Source organism: Solanum stenotomum, chromosome 3 (assembly GCF_019186545.1).
Source record: "Solanum stenotomum isolate F172 chromosome 3, ASM1918654v1, whole genome shotgun sequence".
Taxonomy (NCBI): Eukaryota; Viridiplantae; Streptophyta; class Magnoliopsida; order Solanales; family Solanaceae; genus Solanum; species Solanum stenotomum.
This window is the reverse complement of record NC_064284.1, coordinates 1,966,765-1,987,938: the sequence shown is the minus strand read 5'-3', so window position 1 is coordinate 1,987,938 and position 21,174 is coordinate 1,966,765. Positions and strand designations below refer to the sequence as shown.

At 32.1% G+C, this 21,174-nt stretch overlaps 2 protein-coding genes across 2 annotated transcripts; both read right to left on the bottom strand.

The window, feature by feature from the left end:
- Positions 1–325: 325 nt before the first annotated feature.
- LOC125860099 (GDSL esterase/lipase APG-like) lies at positions 326–2,617 on the bottom strand. Its single transcript, XM_049539995.1, has 5 exons — positions 2,184–2,617; positions 1,649–1,779; positions 1,242–1,475; positions 843–1,098; positions 326–770 (listed from the first exon to the last, which is right to left on the bottom strand). The coding sequence occupies exons 1-5, from the start codon at positions 2,443–2,445 to the stop codon at positions 574–576; spliced, it is 1,080 nt and encodes a 359-aa protein (XP_049395952.1). The 5' UTR covers positions 2,446–2,617; the 3' UTR covers positions 326–573.
- A 14,090-nt stretch (positions 2,618–16,707) lies between these two features.
- On the bottom strand, positions 16,708–21,026 carry LOC125860102 (mediator of RNA polymerase II transcription subunit 6). Its single transcript, XM_049539999.1, has 5 exons — positions 20,695–21,026; positions 19,900–20,074; positions 18,255–18,324; positions 17,571–17,680; positions 16,708–17,305 (listed from the first exon to the last, which is right to left on the bottom strand). The coding sequence occupies exons 1-5, from the start codon at positions 20,931–20,933 to the stop codon at positions 17,156–17,158; spliced, it is 744 nt and encodes a 247-aa protein (XP_049395956.1). The 5' UTR covers positions 20,934–21,026; the 3' UTR covers positions 16,708–17,155.
- Between the last annotated feature and the right edge of the window lie 148 nt (positions 21,027–21,174).

Sequence of the window (21,174 nt, the reverse complement as noted above, 5' to 3'; positions counted from 1 at the left end):
TTGCCCAAAAAAAATTTGTATTTGCAACAGAGTTTGCCTTTGAAGAAATGGTTCTGATCCTCAAATCAAATGGGTCAGCGAATTTGAGTTTAAAAAGTGGTGGATTTAATTTTTAAGTGAAGTACCAATACATATGGCCAATTATGATAAGTGCTATTTTAAATTACAAAAAAACATCAGATTTGGGTATTAATTTGAATGATATTTTTAAGCGAAAAATAAAGATTGAGATTATTCTTTTAATTAAAAAGCAGATGAAATTTTGTGAGCCATTTTTTATACGTTAGGATGAGAATAAATGTTTACAGTACCAAAATGCAGATTCGGCTTGAAAAATAAAAGGAGACTTTTCAATTTAAATCTTCCGTAAGTACATTATTTTCCAAGACAACACGTGCTTCATTCATTAATAACAGTAAAAAATAACTAATACAAGACATGATTTTCATCTTCATGCATCTCAATAAAAGGAAACGATAATTTTTAAAAGTAAAAGAAAATCACGACGTAACTTTAAAAGGTCTTATAGAATAAAAAAAAAACAGTAAAATTCACATATTTTTATTGGATTAATTATCCAATTAAGTTGATGCCTTGAATAATGAGGGAATCAGCTAGAACTTGGTTAGCTGCTTGAGATGGATGTACACTATCCCAAAACACATATTGTGTTGCATTGCTACAAGTTCCTGGTGATTTTGGGTTACACAATAATGATGTTGTCTCCACTGTTCCTGTTCCACAACACCCTCTGTTCGCTTCCGCGAATCCTAATAATCAACGAAAAGTATGTCAGTAGCAGTGTTGTATGTATAAGCAATAGACTTTATATGGAAAATTACCGTGGTCTGATGGAGATTTGACGAGGTCATATAGGGGTTGGAAAATGTCAAAGATAGCAATCTTAAGTTCAGGAAGTTGCTTTTGTAACTGTGTTGCAGCTGAATTCATTTTCTTGTTGAATTGTTGGGCATCTGAATTGATCCTTGAAACACATCCACTTTCATGAAATCCGAATAATGTTCTAGCAGCTGGGAGACAGCCCAATGGCGGCAGTGAAGTTACCCCAATTCTTCTTGCTCCTTGGCCATACAAATCCTGTTTTACAAAATTTTGTAATTCAAAATCGACCATTTTATTTTTTCTTTTGGTATTTCGCAGAACTAATTCAAGTTTGATTGAAGACGCGTATTGTTGAATTCTACAACTAAAATAGTATCATCAAACGAATTATTTATTACCTTGACGGAGCTAGTGAATATGCCGACAAGATAAGAACCATACTGATCAGGAGTGTAGAGTTTGTTAAGATACGGATTGAGGTAGTAATTCTGTAAGAAATCACTGCTTCCTGCACTTATTATGTAGAGTGCATCCTTTAGGATGGATGCCGCTTTTTGGCTGCCTGCAACTTTTGCTAGCTTGGATTGATACTCCTTGTAGTATTGCATCTGTGTTGAAAATGGAATTGCATGCTGCATCACCAAATTTTTTTAGTTAGCCCCAATTCCGCTAATTTTAATCAAAACTCAGCACTACAACAAAAATAGTATAAATCAAAAATTCATTATTTGCTCTCTATCATATTTGTTCACCAAAAATTACTATAATTACAGTTAAAAAGAAACAGAGTGGTTGTAAAACTTACGTTGAGGATGGCGGTTTTATCATCAAATCCAGCAGCAGCAGAAGCGAAATTAGTACCAATAAGGAGATTCTTGCCTGATGCTTCAGGGCTCAAATATGCAGCCGGGTAAGTAGTGAACCCAAGTGTATCAGCTACAACAGTAGAAAAAAAAAACACAAAACACAACGGTTAGCTTGATATATACCTAAGTAAAAGTTATGTGACAGGGTGCTGTAAATTCAAAGACGAAGCTAGAATTTTTAGAATATGGGTTCTAAATCATAATTTATTTTTATTTACTGGGTTCTTTTAGACTATTCATAACATAAATATAGAGTTTGAACTGAATTTACTGAGTTCTGTCAAATCCGTATTTATTGTTGTGGCTCCAGGTCTGGCTGTAAAATGTAATTGCTGAACCACTATTTCTTAATCAAATATTTTGAATTCAAACTCTAATAATACGAGTCTTCTTCGATGGAGAAGACTAATTTCTCTATACATAGTATGAATTAGTCGAGTCATTAAATTTCAAACTTCAAAGCAAATAACTTACCAGTTATATCAGTAGCTAATTTTCCATTGCAGAATCTACCGGTGGGTTGACGAGTGACAAAATCCCTTCCATAAGGAGGATAGTTAGCCTTAAAAAGAGTATGAATGTAGTCATTATTTCCTACATCCACAGCGGAATCACCAAATGTAATGATTGCCGGAACAAGTGTTGTTGAATCTTGAGCATTATTCAGACGGATGTCAATAAATCCCAATAAAGCCACAAAGAAAAATGCCAATATTTGCTGTCTGTGGATACCCATATTTCCAAAACTTTGTACTATCTAGTGTTTACTTACTGACTTTCCTCAACGAAAACTTTATAGTGAGCCAAATGTAAGTCAGAACCGACTAAGGATGCATAGTTGTGCATTCAAAGAAGGGAGATGAAGGTTGAGCTATAGCCATTAATGCCGCTTTGGAGGTAGTTAAGCGTCATTAATTCACAAGTTGCTAAAATCAATGTAAATATTGTCAGTACGAAATATCTTAATTTTACCTTTTCATAAACATTATGGTTATTTATATCAATTAATATCATCATTAACAAATCGTCTCGTAGTTAATAAATTGACTCGTGGAATCCATGCTGAAACTCGCTAAAATCAAAGTTAGATACAAGATGATTTGCTAAGGACCTAAAATCGTATAACCCAGTTTAGAATTTTGAATTCTAAAAAAATTAACTTACTAAGTTCTGAATAAATTGTGTATATACATTAAGCATAGCCTTTAACATAAATATAAAGTATGAGCCGAAACTACTAAGCAGACACATATATAGGTATTCCATAATTTTGACATGCCACCTAGAAGTATAACAAGGAGTAAAATTAAGATATTTTGTAAACTGAAACGGTAAATTTAGACATTTTCCTTGAAAACAAAAATGAAAGATTTTTCATTAAACAGAGCTTTCATTGCCAGTATTGACAATAGGAAGGTTTGTTTGTCAACCTCACAAACAGAGCGAAATTGGTAAGGTGCAATAATTATAAAGATAGAGAGTAAGTATGTTGTCAATTCTAACACGAAGCTAATAATAATGAAAAAAAGAAAGTAGTTGAGTATTGCATTGGGCTGCGGCCACGAGGGGGCATGCATGTGATAGAGTTAATTCCCTTTTTCATAATTCACTGCCTGCCTGCCTCACAAATGATGAGGCATTATTATACAATAAGAGCTGAATTCACATCTGGATACAAATTTGTGTTACATAGGATCAATAAAAGTATACTATACATTGCCTATTTTTTTATTTCTTCTTTTTGTCGGTGTATTTTGTTATCACTTGAAAAACTAATACTTTCATTCTCCCACGGCACGTTGGTTCGTTGTGGATGAGCGATTTGGATGGACCTCTTCTCATGACCTAATTTTTGGGTTTGAGTTAGATTCAATATCTATTTCTTTATCACATCAGAGCCATAATTAGATATATCTGCTTATTAAATCCATCTTATATTATTCATGCTTCGGAATGTTTTGTTATGGGCGAGGAGTGTTGATTCTCCCACATTAGTTGTGAATGGGTGTTTTGGTTCAGAGGCGAACCTAGGATTTGAAGATAGGGAGGCACTACTAAGAGTGACTCAAGGGAAAGGCTAGGAGTGGCACAAGGATAACGTTAACATTTTTTGGAGCATATTTTAAAATAACATTATTCATATTCGGAAGCATTTTTCCAAGCCAATCCAAAAAACCCAAAAAAGGATCTTTATTTTTTGAAGACTCACTTTTATCATGACCTTGAAAAGACGATCCAAATTCCAAGAGGAACCTTGCCACATAGTAGAAGCCTCTAAACGAATTCAATGCTCAGTTTTCTCATATGGCTTGTTAAAGGCAACTTGTATGGATTGAGATTGATTTTCAAAATCTTGCATCTTGTTGAAACACCTATTATGGACACTATTTACTTCACCAACNGACTCAAGGGTAAGGCTAGGAGTGGCACAAGGGTAACGTTAACATTTTTTGGAGCATATTTTAAAATAACATTATTCATATTCAGAAGCATTTTTCCAAGCCAATCCAAAAAACCCAAAAAAGGATCTTTATATTTTGAAGACTCACTTTTATCATGACCTTGAAAAGACAATCCAAATTCCAAGAGGAACCTTGCCACATAGTAGAAGCCTCTAAACGAATTCAATGCTCACTTCTTGTTTTCTCATATGGCTTGTTAAAGGCAACTTGTATGGATTGAGATTGATTCTCAAAATCTTGCATCTTGTTGAAACACCTATTATGGACACTATTTACTTCACCAACATGTAAATTGAATCGTTCCAAACTATGATTCCAAGTCTTAAAATCAGTTTTCGTGAAAAAATCACATGCATTTCTCTTTACATAGTCTATCCATCTCAAATCACAAGAAACAACAACAAATTCTTAAAAAAAAACATTTAAAGAATCGGACTCGCGCAGCCGCGCTGCAAGTGGGAGACTTCGACCAATTCACCCAGGCGACTTTTAGTTATAAGGGTGCACAATTAAATATATAATCATTTTATCAACTATCTATACATATATATACGATTTTTTTTTAAAAAGTTATCGGGTGCATATTGGTCCCCCCTGTTTTGGTTCCCTTATGAGCTACTCCCTCTATTCCATATTAACTGAATTTATGAGTCAGTACACGCTTATTAAGAAAAATATTTAAGGATTTAACCCATACTTTCCATTATTATACTTTGTGAAATCATAAACTTAACTTTATAAGTAGTGCAATTCATCTTCTAGAAATATCAAACTTTATTAAAGGAAAGGACAAATATGGAAAAAAAAATCAAACATTCATCTTGAACTTTGAACAATGAAAAAAACCCAAAAATTCAATTAATATGAAATAAAATGAATAATTTTTAAAATTTAATTATACTCAGAGATTAATTTCTTTATCAAACTAAATCTAGCATTTACTGTTCTGGGGAATAACTAGTTCTTTGTCAAGTCAATCGGAATTTGGATGGTCCGGTTTGAAAATATTGGTTATACAGAAATTATTTATACCGTGTAAAATAAGCATAGAGTAATAATATGATGATTGTTATACTGCCGTAACAAATTAGTATTACTCCCTTCATTCACTTTTACTTGTCACTTATTTTTAAAATAAAATTTCATTTTTACTTGTCACTTTTGACATATTAAGAAAAAATAATAATTTTTTCCATGTTTTACCCTCACCATTAAATTTTTATTTTCCAAAACATTTTCTAAGACATCATTTAATAGGAAATAGTTTGATAAAATACCTATATCATTTATTATTTTCTTAATGAATGTGTCAAATCAAACTGTGACAAGTAAAAGTGAACGGAGAAAGTATATACGTATTAATAAAGCTAATATACATAAACTCTTATTTCATTTTTTTTCATAAAATAAAATTACGTAAACCTGTAATTTTATTGAGCATAAAATAATAATCATGCATAACTTATGCAAATAGAGTAATTAATAAGGAAAAACTACAGAAAATGGCAAACTATATTTTATATTAAAATAATATAGATATAAGCTATAGTATACTTTATTTATATTTTATGGTTATATTTAATTAATAAATAGCAAATACAATTTCACACTCCTTTTAAATCAAAGTGTGGCTATTTTTTTAAAATATGATACTTATAGCTATTTCAATCTAATAACCCTAAAATTATAGTCATTTTTGTAAGTTACCCTTTAATAATGCCGGAGGTTAATGAGACCAATCATACATTAGACTACCGTGTTTGGATTGGCTAATTTTAAGTAGTTTTGGCTTTTAAGTTTTTTTTTTTTTTTTTGGTGGTGTTTGAAGCATTTATTTTTATGAATATATGCATTTCTGTTTTTCGTTGTAAGACCAACCAAATAATTTACTGGGGATTTTATGCTGATATGTTTTACTAACATAATAAATCAATTGACCGAAGTGTTGGTTGAGAGCTAGCTCACTTGATGAACTTTGTCTTCCACAGTGTTTAACATGGAAGGTTCAAATCCTCTTAAAATTAATCATAGTTTGATTAGTTAATCTGTTAATTACATTTTTTCTCTCTCGTCCTGATGTAGTAATTATTACTCCCTCCGTCCCATTTTATGTGAGGTAATTTGACTCGGCACGAAATTTAAGAAAGAAAGGAAGACTTTTAAAACTTGTGGTCCAAAATGAATGATAGAAATTTGTGTGGCTGTAAATCATTTCATTAAGAGTAAAATAAACATTTTATAGTCAAATTGTTACTTGATACAAAAATGTGTCATTCTTTTTGGGACTGACTAAAAAGAAAAGTAAGTCACATAAATTGAGACAGAGGGTGTAGTATTTTTAAAAAATAGAAAATGACGTCACATGTAGGGTAGAACAATAGAACAAGTTCATGTTGGTTGTGTTGTTGATAAATGAAACAATAATGAGAAGGAAGTTAGGTTTGAGAGAAATTTGGTCTAAGGATGGTAGACAAGCGACTTTAAAGAGTGATTTCAATATCAGTAAGCAGCAAAGCTCTTAAATGTCAAGGAGAACCACTCATATTCATCATCTCCATAACCATATGCCATGATTGTTCTTCTACACTTACTAACTACTACTACCACATTTTATTTTTTTGAATTTCCTATTTGGTGTTCGGTATTTATATTAATTGAATTCGATTTCACGCCGGGAAGTTCCAGCTAAAGTGCTCCTGCTCCCTAACAAAGCTTGAGACTCAAATTCGAGACATATGATTAAGAATGAAAGAGTATTTATCACTCCATCATGGTTAATACAACATAATTTAACTTTGCATTGACAATTGAACTACATCGAAACCGCGTGTACTTGAATCCCTTTAACGTCGTAACGCGGGAGCTTTGAAATGAAACTTGAATGCATAAAAAAAACACCACCAAGACGTGTGATGGTCAAAATTTCTTCGGTCTTTAATATATCAGAGTTTTTTCATTCAAGCGCTGTAAATATTAAAGATTGTCTTGGTACAAGTGTTATATTGTCTTTAACGAGTCAACTTGCACTCTACGAATCTAAATTAGTCAAGCGCGATCATGATATTTACGGTTCAAAACTACACTCTACTTCACACACGATATAATATATATAACAAGATTGTTTTCTTCCCCATGGAAAAATTATGACCAAAAATTTATTTTTTCTATTTAAAACATTTTTTTTCCTTTTAGAAATATTAATTGAAGCAAGAGTACTGTTTGTTAATTATGTCTTAACATTTTCGGATGAATTAGAAAGTCACTGTCAACGAATTTCAAAGTTCCTAACTTAACTAATTTTTGGTGTTGCATTTATAGCTTTGAGATATGAAAATCACTTCTAGAGCTACATATTTAACATGTTTAATTTTATAATGTGAAATCCTTTTTCCATAGATCGAGAATTAGCTCTATTGACATGAACTCTTTTGTCATATTTTTTTAGAAATCAAACCCAAAAAAGGAATGAAAAAAATAATACTTTTATTTTATTATAGTAGTAAAGGATTGTACTAATGCTACTCAGTTGCACATTTATTAGTTAGTACTACTAATTACTATTCTGGCAATTTGTAGTTAAATCGGGTTGGCACTTGGCAGAATTCAGTTCCACCTCTCTATCTATTCTTTCTCAAAAAAAAAATAAAATATATATAATCGGAGGTTAAATTTAAGTCATTTTGTATTTTCTCTCTTGATTCGAGTGGAGATAAAATATTTATCTGCATATCTATGGAGTTTCGAAAAATTTAAATTATTAATTTGAGTACTCATGATAAAATAGTATCGACATTCATCTTTTCTCAAATTGTATTCGCAAGTTTTTCTGTAAGAAGCTCTCCAAGCTAAGTACGCCTCCTTTATTATGAACCCTAAAATTAACTTTAAATAACTTATTGATATTTTCCGGGAATTTGATTTTTTTTTTTTAGATTTCTATATTCTATTTTCTAAGTTATGTAATTCAGTTGAGTCATCACCCATATACAGAGTGACTATTGTACAAATTGAATATCCATATTGGTTTGCTAGTAATTTGAAAAAAATTAATATACGTTCGAACCATCAACTCTCTTTGGTAGCCTAAAGTAGCTAGACTCGTAGGGCTGGCTCATTATTACATTAATATACATAAAGAGATCATACACTGTATTGCATTTATATACATTAATTATAATTATTATTACCTTGTACTGGTATGATTTATTTAAACGGTAGAGATTTATTATTTAATTATATCTCATCATGAACGTGTCATTAGCTACTAGCTGCATAGTTGTTCATATGCAATGCTTATAATATATATATAGTCCACTAGAACACATAGGCTGGGGCCGCTACAATCCCTTGCAAAGTTGTGAAATTTAATGCAATATTCACTACGGCAGATTTTAGGACCTTTTTGGGATTTAAACAAACCTTTTATATTACTCATTCTTAGGTAATTCACGGTTATGATTAAAAAATCAAATCGAACCGTAATCCAAATTAAATTAATTAAAAAATTGATATTTGGTTTGGTTTGATTTTAAATTTTAAAAACTAATAATATTTGGTTTGGTTTTAATTTTACTAAAAATAAACTGTAAAAATAACTAAATCGATCCGAAAAATTAGATATATAAATTTTATAATTATTTCTATATTATTCATAAATAAAATACAAAGATTTTGTTAAATTTTAATTAACTTAAGTTTTAAGTTTACCATTTTCTTAAGCCCTACACTTAAATTTTAGCCTAACTATTATTATAACCCTAAGTCCAAGTTCATCAAAATCAATTACTTTATCTTTACCTACCATACCTCACATAAAATTGTCACACTTTCTCTTAATTGAATAACTTTGTTCGTATAATAATAACTCTACTACTCTAGTATTGCTTAATTGCTTAATTGAACCCATAGTAGCTTTCCTGTGGATGCTCATGTACTAACTGAAAAAACCAAAAAATTGAACGAAACTGACAATAACTAAACCGATGGTTTTTTTTTCTATTGGTTTGGAAAACAAACTTCCACGCAGTTGCATGGGAGTTTGTGAAAGAGAAAGCTTTCGATATGGTTACAATAAATCCAACGATGGTTATAGGCAGTTTGTTGCAACCAACACTTCATACAAGTGTTGATGCCATCTTACAATTGCTAAATGGTATATATGCTTTATCTTAAAGTAGCTAATTTGTCTTTGATCTCGTCATCTGAACTGAAGAAATCTGTGAAATCGTTTCTTACCCTAGCTGCGAGGGAAAATGGGTGAAATCGTATCTTAAGAGAAATGAGGGAAAATTAGATATTAGGGATCTTATTAGTCTACGTGGAAGTGGAAAATGTTTGGGGCTTATGTGGCATCCATGTGACACTTAAACATAGTTCTATTAATTAGAAGGGTAAGTATGACCTAATACTTTGACGGGAAGGGTGATTTTAAGCCAGAATATAGTTAAAGGGTAAATCTAAGCTATTTTCGATAGTTTAAGGATATTTTTAAGCCTTTTCCATTTTTGTCACTCGATATTCGATTGATTTTAAATTTTTTATTACACACGCCTTAGGGGTGAATTAAGTTATGCAGAGTTGTTTGTTATATGGCATATTGCACATTGATCATGTAATTATTGAGTTTTTGTTTGTTTGTTTGTTTAATTAGAAGGATTCATGTGATTTTGACTTTCGTTATTGAGTTAATGGAGTTCTCTAGCCTTTTAAATTTACACTTTACTTCTCGCAGAAATTAGTGACTACCTAATAATAGGGATTGTTTTACATGAATGAGATGAGAAATTGATAATTTTGAATTTTTGACTATGTGTGTTTTATGAGTAAGAATGACACTTTTAATCTTAAATTTTATCCATAAAATAAATGAGGGTCAAAAATTCAAATTCATAATTTCTAACGTTCTGTTTAGAACTTAGTAGCCTTTATTTCATTTATGTGGAAGAACTTAATTTTTTTCTTTCCTTGCGGTTTCTGCCTTGTTGCTTTAACTAAATTAAAAGATTCTAACAACTATAATAAGAAGATTTAGTTGTTCTTTGTCAACAAATGATTCACTTAATTAGAGACTTGAACATACTATTTAGGTTAAAGTTTATATGCAAACACATAGTATATTTCTATTAATTCGGCATAACATAAGATACACATATTTTTTTATGGAAGATGCCAGGGAATTTGATAATAGCAATTTAGTTTATTGATTATGTTCAGGAAGACACAAAATGGACAAATACGAGGACCAGGCCATTGCAAATATTAGAAAGTAAAAAGTAAATAAAAAATACCAAAGTAATTCATTATGTTTATCTTGGATCAATATTGATGCATCCAAAAATCCAAAGCTCAACGTGCAGCAAAAGTATACGTGTGAACTATTCATTTAAGTTTTGTGCATCTTCGATGCACAAAATTTCCTATATTTTCATGAGATTTTAACTTAGTAACTTATTTTAATAAAATAATTATAATTAATGAAAAAAAATTTAATTATTTTCTTTCAAAATTAATTACAATTACTCAAAAATTCTTAAAAATTGAACTTATCAAATTTTAAATTCTGAGTCCATGTCAATTATGATCATGATATTGGGGTTGTTACATTCTCTCACCCATTTTTTGAAAAGAATAATAATAAATCTAATGTTTTCAGTTATGACTATAGTTAATTATAAGAGTAAGTTAGGAATTAAGTAATAAATTATCTCTTAATTTTTAAAACTAAATTCATACACAAGTAAAAGTAGACGGAGAGAATAATACTCAGGATAATCTAAACTCAATTTAAAAAGTACAATAAATGTGTTTTGGTTTATTTTTCAAAAGGTAATTAACTAACGCAACTACACAAGTATTACACTTGTTCCTACAACAAAAGTAGAAATTAAATAGCAGTAGTATTAATACTTTTTTTTTTTTTTACCCTCCTTGGGCTCCCACCCTTTTGCTTGATGACTCGAACTCACAATCTTTGGATTGAAAGTGAAGGGTGTTTACCATCTGAGCAACTCTCCCTCGTCATAGTATTAGTACTAAATATTGACTATATATATATATATATATTTTTATTATTATTAATTATTTATTTTTATTTATTTATTTACAAAAAAAACTAACTTTATCTGTATGTGTTTTTAATTATTCTCCATCTATGGTTAGAAGTCGAACTCCCAATCCCAACTGCGGCTAAGATTTCAAAAAAACCCTAAACAAATATGATCAATTTAATACTTGTAATAAGGATTGCACTGTTATTAAAACTCTTAAACAAAGTTTATCAGAATTAATTAGTTAATTAACCAAGAATTATGAATGAAGCCCTGTGGTGTTTGATTTTTGCCTGTATTTTCATTCTCTATTTGTGCGATTGGTGGACTAAGAGAAGAATCGAGATGTGGGTTAGGAGAAGAAGAGACCTTTCATCAAACAACGTCGTCGTATTACCAATTTCTTCTGGCCACGCGCTGCCTTCCTCCGCCGCATCCATACCCAATTTCAGCCGGCGGAATCACTAGAAGAAGACAATTATGAGAATTTGATTTTCGTTGAAGGAAGCGAAAGCAAAAACTCGAGCATTAATGAGGAGAACGATTGTGCGATTTGTTTATCGGAATTTTTGAAGGGGGAACATTACGGATTTACGGTGTTCTTCCAGCTTGTAGCCATAAATTTCACGCTGATTGCATTATGATTTGGTTGGTAAGGAGCGTAAATAAAACTTGCCCCATATGCAGGACTTAAGTTTAATCATGTTTTAATTTTAATTTTTCATCCGGCGGTGTTCGATAGATTTTAAATTTTTCATTACACACGCATTGGAGAGGTGAATTATGAAATGCGGAGTTGTTTGTTTTATGGCATATTGCACATTGATCTTGTAATTACTCAAATATTTTTATTTTTTTTTTTAATTAGAAGGATTTATGTGATTTTGACTTCCTTTATTGAGTTAAAGGAGTCAAATTTACACTTCATTTTTGTTTGACTTTACTTCTCGTAGAAATTAGTGATTAGCTAACCATAGGGGTTGTTGAGGTGAGAAGTGGATAGTTTTGAACTTTTGATTATGCTTGTTTTCAAGAGCAAAACATCAAATTTAACAAATTTTGTCAATACTTTTAATCTTTAAATTTTATCTATAGAATAAACTCCGTAATTTGTAAAGTCTCTTCATAATTTAGTAGCCTTTATTCCATTTATGTGTAAGAACTTAAGTTTTTTCACCCGGTTTCTGCCTTTTTGCTTTAACTAAACAATTACCTTTAGTTTAAAGGATTCTAAGAGGATAATTAAAAGATCTAAATTTTCTTTGTCAACAAGTGATTCACTTAATTTGAGACCTAGGTTGTTTCAAGTGATAAGATTAGTCAATAAATGAACAGTAATTTTTTAAAATCAGACCGTAACCGACACAATATCTAAAATAATAATAGAAGGTTATATGCAAACACATATTATATTTCTATTGATTCAGCATAACATAGGATACAAATATATTTCTATAGATCGGTTACTTCCCAAGATGCCATGGAATTTGATTATAGCGATTTAGCTTATTGATTATGATCAAGAGACAAAAAGTGGACAAATACGTAGACCATGCCATTGCAAATTTGGGAAGTAAAAGAAAAAATAAATTACAGTTACTCGAAAATCCTTAAAGGTTGAAGTTATGAAATTTTAAATCCTAAATTCGCTTGTACATGTGTGGATTAAGGCGAACCATTGTTGGACTGAGAATTGATAGGAGAAGCGCAACAACTGCAACAAGATCCTGGTGGTGGAGGTTGGCAACATACACAAGCAGGACATATTGGTCTCCTCACAAGTACTTCTACATAATTAAATCCGAATTACGCAAAAAATATAAATGAACAAACAAAAAGAAGAAAAATAATATATTTTTGATGTATAATATGTATGATTAATTACCTCTATACACGTTAGAACGAGCAGCAACACCTTCTTGGAATCCAGGAGATAAAATTAAACCAATAAAAACAAAGGTTATGAGCATTAAACATCTTGGAATTATAGTTCCCATTGAAATTTTAGATGAATGAACAAATACTAGGAGTATATTTTATAGTGCAAAATTAGTAAAAGGGAAATTGATAAAGCTTTGAAAAAATTGGAAGAATGTGTGTTCTCACTCAACAAACTAAAGGTTGACTTGACTACAAGTTAATTTGTTTAGGGTGAATCTGTTCAACTTAATTAATTTGATTTGCTATAAATTTACATGCAATTGGAGAATTTCTGAGCTTTATCTTATTAAATAAACATTAAATAATTGAAAAGTCAGCAATTGCGACTGCAAATTTAGAATAAGTCTTAGTTTAATTTGTTTGGGCAGATTTTCAACTCTTTGAATAGTACTCTGATTTATACTGCTAAAAATTCCACTCCAAAAGTTGACTTCTTTTTTTAAAAAATAATAATAATACAAGCGTAGATTACATAAGCTTGATCAATTTTAATCCATTATCCTTAAAAATAAAAATAAAAATAAAAAGACAATTTCTCCTTATATAATTCTTCGTTCATTTGGCTCCGTGGTGGTGGACGGTTTCAATGTAAATCAAATGAATTATGATTTGAATCCGTAAGTTATAAACATGTAATTTTTTTTGTTTAATTGACGGAGTGAAATCCATTCATTTTACGCTGGAGCTTTAATAATTGCAAATACGATAAGAGTATGAAAGAAAAAGAATTAAAGCAACAATAATTTTAAACAGTAGATCTTACCAAAAAAATAAAAAAATACTTAGTACGTAGCGGACAAAACACCTTTTTTTCTTCATATTATTATTTATTATTTTTATAGAAGCAATGTTATTCACACAAACAAAAATTCAAATCACCCAAAATACATTGCCAAAAACATTAATTACATGAGCAAATTATTTTCTTATATTATGTAGAAATCATAACACAATATGTCTCTGATCTTCTCATCATTAATTTGCTTAATTCCATGATCACGGCCGGTCCACGGCGGCCGTAAACGGAACGAAACAAGCGCAAACGCAACACGACGGCGTATTTGGTTGGCAACAGTTGCAATTCTCACATTTTGTTTGCTTAACCCCAAGTTCTGCATCAATTCGTTAAATATTTATCGTCGTTTAGCCAAAAATTCTAATAAGAGGATTCAAAAATGAAAACATTTCACTAAGTTTTTTTCTTTATATAAAAACAATTCAATCCCCTTTACCCTACATAGCTCGGACATAGGTTATTATAAATTAATGTTGTTCGATAGTAAATTACCTCGACGAGTCAGTCTATCGGCATTGCTGGGCACAGCCGGAGATAAAACAAGCATAAAGATGATGATTGTAGCCAGAAGAGTTTTCATCGCCATTACCTTAGACTAAATTTTGATAAAGCTATGATAATGTTGTTAATTAAGCATACACTATTTCACTATAGTAGTTATTATATATATAGAGCTTGATGATGTAATAAGTTTTATATTTATAATATGTTGCTTGATACAACAAGGCAAAAATCAATCACCACTTTTTAAAGTATACGATGGATGTTTTAATTAATTAATTATACCACCCTGTTGGAATTGTTTTAATAAGTAAATTAAACTTCTTTGATTAGTCTACCATTAAAAGTCTTTGAAACGAGATTAAAAGACAAGAAATAGTTTGGAATAGGCTTGTGGTCTAATGTTTACTCATATACTGCTCAACCTTCATAAATCTTAGTATGTGGCATAACGCTTTCTCCAAATATTTTCACTTAACTCAAAAGAGATTCTTAGACCATGGTGATGTTAACAGAGGTGGACCCACCCCTGAGTGCACGTGCACCCGTTAACTTCAGAAAAAATCATGTATATATATGTATATCTATCTTGAGAAATTAACGGACAGAAATTAGGATATAATTAATTAATAGTGCACCCATGAAAAGCATAGGAGTGTTATTGTGCTACTGGTACAAGCTAGAAGATCCACCCGCGAGACCCAAAATCTTCAAATCCTGGGTTCGCCTCTAGAGATGTAGTCTAAAGTTCACTGAATTTGCGTTGGACGATAACGTTCACAAATAACCACTTTTTAATTCTTGTAATTGAAAAATAACCACTATTAATCTGCGTTTGGACTAACCCAACTTTTGTCATGTCTATTGGAGTAGGAGCAAGAACAATAACAAAAATGAAAAAAAGAACAGCAATGAGACAGATCTAGCTAGAAATACATTAATTGATAATCATCAACTCTATATATAATAAGCTTTGCATATTCTTGACATATTGTCAATTTCCCCCCACATAGATAAAGTAGTAATATATAATGAACTATATTCCAATATCTCATTGGTAATTACTAATTATTCTCCAATCTGAATTCATTCATATATAGAACTATTAATTAAGGATCATACTATGGATTATTATTATTATGAGACTGAGTAACGTAACAGGCACAATAACAACATGGTGGCGGAGGTGCTGTTGATTGGCAACATAGGCATGGTGGACACTTTGGCTTCTGATAAAGTCCCGCAAATACATTCATATTGTAAATATATTGTTTAAATGAACTTTCCGTGCATATAACTTAAACTCAAAAATGTTCACGATAAATATTAGTAATTGGAAAGTATACCTCTATGGTTGATTAATCCTGCTTCTGTGCACGGAATCACGCTAGCATTTGAAATAAACATCACAGATATAACTAATGCAATGAGATTGAGACCAGACCTTGATACAAAATAATTACTTGCCATTGTCTTTTTTAAGTGTTAATTTCTTCACATTATAGCATCCTTTGTTTTATAGGTGCTCCATATGTACAAACAATTTACATGTCTTTGTTATAATTCCGCGTTAAAAATTGATTATATGAACTGACGTTTGTTCTACTAGTACTATTTCACTTAGTTTCTAGAGAGTTTCAAATATTCACAAGTCTGCTAGCTAGTCATCGGATTATGTGCTTGGAATTGACTCTCAAGTCTTTTTCTTGGATATTTTCAAACAATTTAATTCTGGGTCTGAAAATTTACAAAGTCAGGTCATTTCTTAGGTAATTACAAATACAAATTTCTTCATCATCATTAATCAATATTCCATTCTAATAAAACAGTAACTGATTCCTTACTTATACTATTTCTGCTCATTCACTATTTCAAATATAGATTTTCACTTGTCACTCGTAACATATCAAAAAAAGACCAAAAAAAAAAAACTCTTCATATTTTACCCTTAACGTTAATTACCTATTTCCTAAATTATTTTTCGAGACTTAATACTACACATCATTAAGAAGGGATACTGTGGTAAAATAGTCATGTCAATCGATTTTTTTTGGCGATTCACAGCCGCTACTCTCCTTACCGTCAAGTGGCTCCTCTTTTAGAGACCTCCAACCAATCTATCTACCACACCTCCAAAACATTCCCGTATCAAGTCGAAATGTGATCAACAGGCCAGGACAACTTTCGAGTTTTGTCAAGTGTATGGAGAAATTAAGGTATGGTTGAAATACTGTTCAATAATTATTTTTTCAATATAATAAATGCAATTCGACCTTTGAGCAGTTAGAAACTAAAGAGAAAGAATATTGCAATTGAGGGCCAAAATAAATGAGTCAGCTGGCCGGTCATTGCAGATTTATAGACTTTGAATTGTTCTACTGTAAACAGTTGAACTCCTTTTCTCCTTATTCTTTAGACTTTGAATTGTTCTTACACTTACGTAGTTATACTGCACAGATACAAGTAGTCGAGGAGACGAATGTGATATTTCTCAGTTTGAGTTCGTAACAATGCAAATGTTTGAATGTGACTTCAATAAATTACTGTGTTGCTTGTTGTGTGCTTATACAAACTTCGCAATGAAGGCACAAAAATATAGAAATTATGAATTCATCAATAACTTCAGACTAATCATTTTACTTCAGATAACCTTGTCTAAATTTCTTGCACCTTTGCAACGGTTGACACACCACTCCCTTCTCATACCTTCATTCTCTTGGACGGGCCCTGATCAATAATAGGATCAATTGGAGGCGGCTGAGTCTCTGGTTGCTGGTTTTCAGAGGGTTCTGAAGTGGAAGGGGGTGCATAGCCTTCTGGGAAAGGTGGAGGCGGAGGTACTGGTGGTAGCTGCACAAATAGAAATAAGTATCTCCACTTTAGAACTTGATCTATTGAACTTTAACACAAATATCCCTGCTAATGAACCCTGGGACTGCAAATAAAATTTCAGAATACTTCCAAGATAACTACTTCACAACTCAAATGAAGCTACTTAGCTAAAGATTGACGACCTCATACTTTAAAATGAATTGGACAAGATTAATTGGTTTATCTAGGGTTAAAAAGCTCCATGCAGGCCATACAAGTTCCGGTGATAAGGAATTACATTTACCTTCCGTTGTAGAGAAGCAAGGATGTGATCAACTCGCTTAAGTTCCTTGAAGTCAATGGCCTCTTTGGCGGGCTTAGTTTCAGATGCTTGGCTATCATTTTCTGACTCCACTGCAAAAGGAATTTATTGAATAGAATCAACGTAATGAAATAATAGTAAAAATGATAGAAATTGACATTGCAAGCTGAATGTAAGATTATTGATTTAAACAATGGAGTATAAGATTGTGTCATGAGAGAGATGTAAGTCGAACAACGAAGACTTCTTTTTAGAACATATCCATGTATAACAATATATACACACTGCACACAGGTCCAACTTATCGAAAAGACATACACACCCAGGTCTTAACTCCCAACTTTCAACCTGACAACTAAATGGCTATGTGTCGTAATCAGAAGTTCAGTGTTAAAGTAGCCTTCAGAATTTTTTTGTTTTCATTCAAGCCCTTGAAAGGAACTAAAGAATAAAATAAACTTGTTGTCTACTACATCTTCACCTCTTTTTGGGTTGGGGTGGGTGAGAGTGGGGGAAGGGAGATTTGGGTGTTTGCATAACTCAAAACCCTTTCTTTGCAGATAGCAAGATAAAATTCTAGTAATGGCACACTTTTCTCCAAAGCACCCACATGCACAAAAGAAAGGTTTAAGGATGGAAAATAAAAGGAAAGAGATATCAAGATACCATATCCAATCTTTTCAAGCTTTGAGGACGCAGTACCGAAAGCTTTTGATATATGATATAGAGCACGCCCCTGTCAAATAAGTAAATGAAGACAATGAACATCAATGGTCTTTTATATTCCATTAATGAATTCTTCGACCCACACAAAATTAATATGTGATATCCATACCGCAGAAAAAAGGGGACCAGTTTTCCACATAAAAGCAGAAGAGTACTTCAAGCATATCAAAAGTTCACACATATTACCTGCTTTACACAATACTAAAGACAGATAAATAATTAAATACAGAATAACATTAAAAAACCAATGCTGATTCTCATTGCATTATCCCTCTAAAAAGTTTCCTCCCTATGAAATTTCTTAGATGGAATTCCTTGTTTTTTTTTTTTTTTTATGATAAGGAAATCCGCAGCTGCAAAAAGTAATGTTGCTACTCAGGTTTGAACCGAAGACCTTTAAATAATCAATCACATGGAATTCCTGCAGTCTCTCCTCCAATTTCAACTTCCTTTTTTTTCTCTAATTCCTTCGAAATCCTATAAAATTGATAGAACTCCATCCACAGACCGAACCGCATTACCTAGCTGAGATCTTCTAGAGATAGCTTACTGAATTTCTTCCTACAAAGAACCTAACATGTCATGCCTACTTCAAAATTTCCTTTTATGAGTCAAAATACGCAGTAATTAAAAATCAATAACCAGGAACCAGACCTTGGCGTGTATTATCTTTAATAACATCTGGTGCCACAAATGACTCACATTAAAAGCATATACATCAAAAGCAAAAATAACGGATCAACAGTGATCTTTCCTAAAGTACTACTACAGCAGACAAAGCTTCATTTCTTCACTGCACACAGAAGTTCAAGTGACTGAACAAAGCCATTGTTACCGTATACTCTCATCCATCCAGTCTCTCATCATGTTGTACACATAAATCCTTAGAAAGTCATGCTTTTGTTATTTATTGAGTTTTAAATAAGAAAAGAAGAGATCCTAAATTATTAAAATGGTACTATCTGCGAACTTTTTTATGCTCATGAAGAAGTATTTATCTAACTCTGCTTTGGCGCTACGTTCACCACCCTCTGAAGGCTTCAATGCCCCTAGTTTTTTGCAAAGCATACAACAGTTCCAAAAGTAAAATTCCTTTTTAAGGGCAAGGAAATTTTTGCACACCTGGTATGGATCACTCGGAGGAAACACCAACAGAAAGATCAGATGTTCAGAATGTTAGCACCAGATCAAAACCAATCTGCCGCCAGGACTATAAAATAGTTTTTTCCTGGACAAATCAATATCACATAATTATTGAAATTTGAACAATTACCTTCTAAGTGGTAGGAAGGGAAGTTTGTCAAGTGACGTAAGCTATTCTATACGGCGGAAGGGAGGATTTTCTTAGAAGATTTATCTTGAGTGCTCAGTCAAATAACTATCCTTCTCTGAACAAAAAGACAGAAGAAGGGAAGCAAAATATATTTCCTACCCAAGAAAGAGGCTAACTTCTTTGCTACTAAACTGCCCAGATTTCTTAAGCTGAAAGATAAAGATTGCTACTCTTAGTTTGTCTAGATAATGGCATATAAGATACAGGTAGCAAAAGACAATTTAATGGCATCAAAAAGACTAGAATACTAACAAGTCGAGCTGCAAACACATTGCAGAGCTGTGGAGCTTGGTATATTGAACCATCCAAGATGTAATAAGTCAGCATTGGTGTGACCTTCTCAGGGCTATCCCTCTTTTGCTTACGGATGACAAAGAGATTAGGCTCCATTACTTCACTCAGCGTGTATTCCATGCCCGTCATTTTTCTACAAAACAAGTTGCATATTCAATTGCACAATTAGTTGTGCATGTCTCCATTACCTAATACCATACATTCACATATGGTCTTGAAAAATCAAGGAATACTCATACCAATTAAGTCCTTGCACTTGCTAATGAACTTGTGCAGAATAACAAAATCATTAATTTTCCCCAAATATCAGTTGCCTCCAACTTGTACTTGTGTCTATCAAACCTCTTCCAACATACTCTCCTTTCCCCAAATATCTAACCCTGCCCCAACTGCAGAGCCACCTTTCGTCGGAAAATTACTTACACTGTTCAGCTAGGTTAAAATTTCCCCTTAATTGCTTTTTAAGTGTGTCTGCTTTTAATAAAATTCCTGTCTCAGCCATTGCCCGCCCCAAGAACTGCAAACTGATTGAGTAAATTTTGCATCTTCAATATACCTTCTACCAGCGGAAAAATTAAAAGACAAGTTGTGAATTGAAACCCCAATAATTCAATTTCACAATGTCAGCAATTCTAACTGTACAAAGATTAAAACTTCTTTCTGTTCGTTTTCTATAATTTATTCCCAACCCAATCATAATCTCAGCAAAAAAGGGGAAAATAAAAGAACAAAAACTAGGGAAAGAAATCATACGAAATATGAGAGAAATCCAGCGGGTGGATGGCGCGGGCACGGAGTTGTTCATTATTGCAGGTCCAATCGTAGAACGGGGAGAGTGCAAAATAGTCGAACACTAGGTTTCTGTCCAGCGGATAAGTATTCAGCCATAGCTGGTCTCTGAAGCATATGCTCGTCATGTCCGTCCCAGGTAGCGGTGGAGCCGCCGGTGCAGTACCGTCGGCGTTCGGCGGCATCATCGGCGTCGACGCCATCTCGTCCTTTGATTAACTTTACCGGTATTCACTACACGGTAAAGAAATAGCACTAGAGTTATTAAACAACGGACAAAATATCAAATGGGATGCTCGTTATTTGGGAGGAAAACATTGGATGCTCGTAATTTACATTATACATCTAAATTTAAAATTTAAAATATTAAATTAATTTAATTTAATTAACTTTAAAAATTAATTAAATGTACCGTCATAAAATGAAACATGATAAATAAAAGTG

Coding starts and splice junctions, on each gene's coding strand:
- LOC125860102 (XM_049539999.1), bottom strand. CDS start 20,933: ATGGCGTCGACGCCGATGATGCCGCCGAACGCCGACGGTACTGCACCG. Junction 20,075..20,694: donor CTGGATTTCTCTCATATTTC/GTATGATTTCTT, acceptor CTTGTTTTGTAG/AAAAATGACGGGCATGGAAT. Junction 18,325..19,899: donor ATGTGTTTGCAGCTCGACTT/GTTAGTATTCTA, acceptor CTTATTTGACAG/GGGCGTGCTCTATATCATAT.
- LOC125860099 (XM_049539995.1), bottom strand. CDS start 2,445: ATGGGTATCCACAGACAGCAAATATTGGCATTTTTCTTTGTGGCTTTA. Junction 1,780..2,183: donor ATTAGCTACTGATATAACTG/GTAAGTTATTTG, acceptor CTACTGTTGTAG/CTGATACACTTGGGTTCACT. Junction 771..842: donor CAAATCTCCATCAGACCACG/GTAATTTTCCAT, acceptor GTTGATTATTAG/GATTCGCGGAAGCGAACAGA.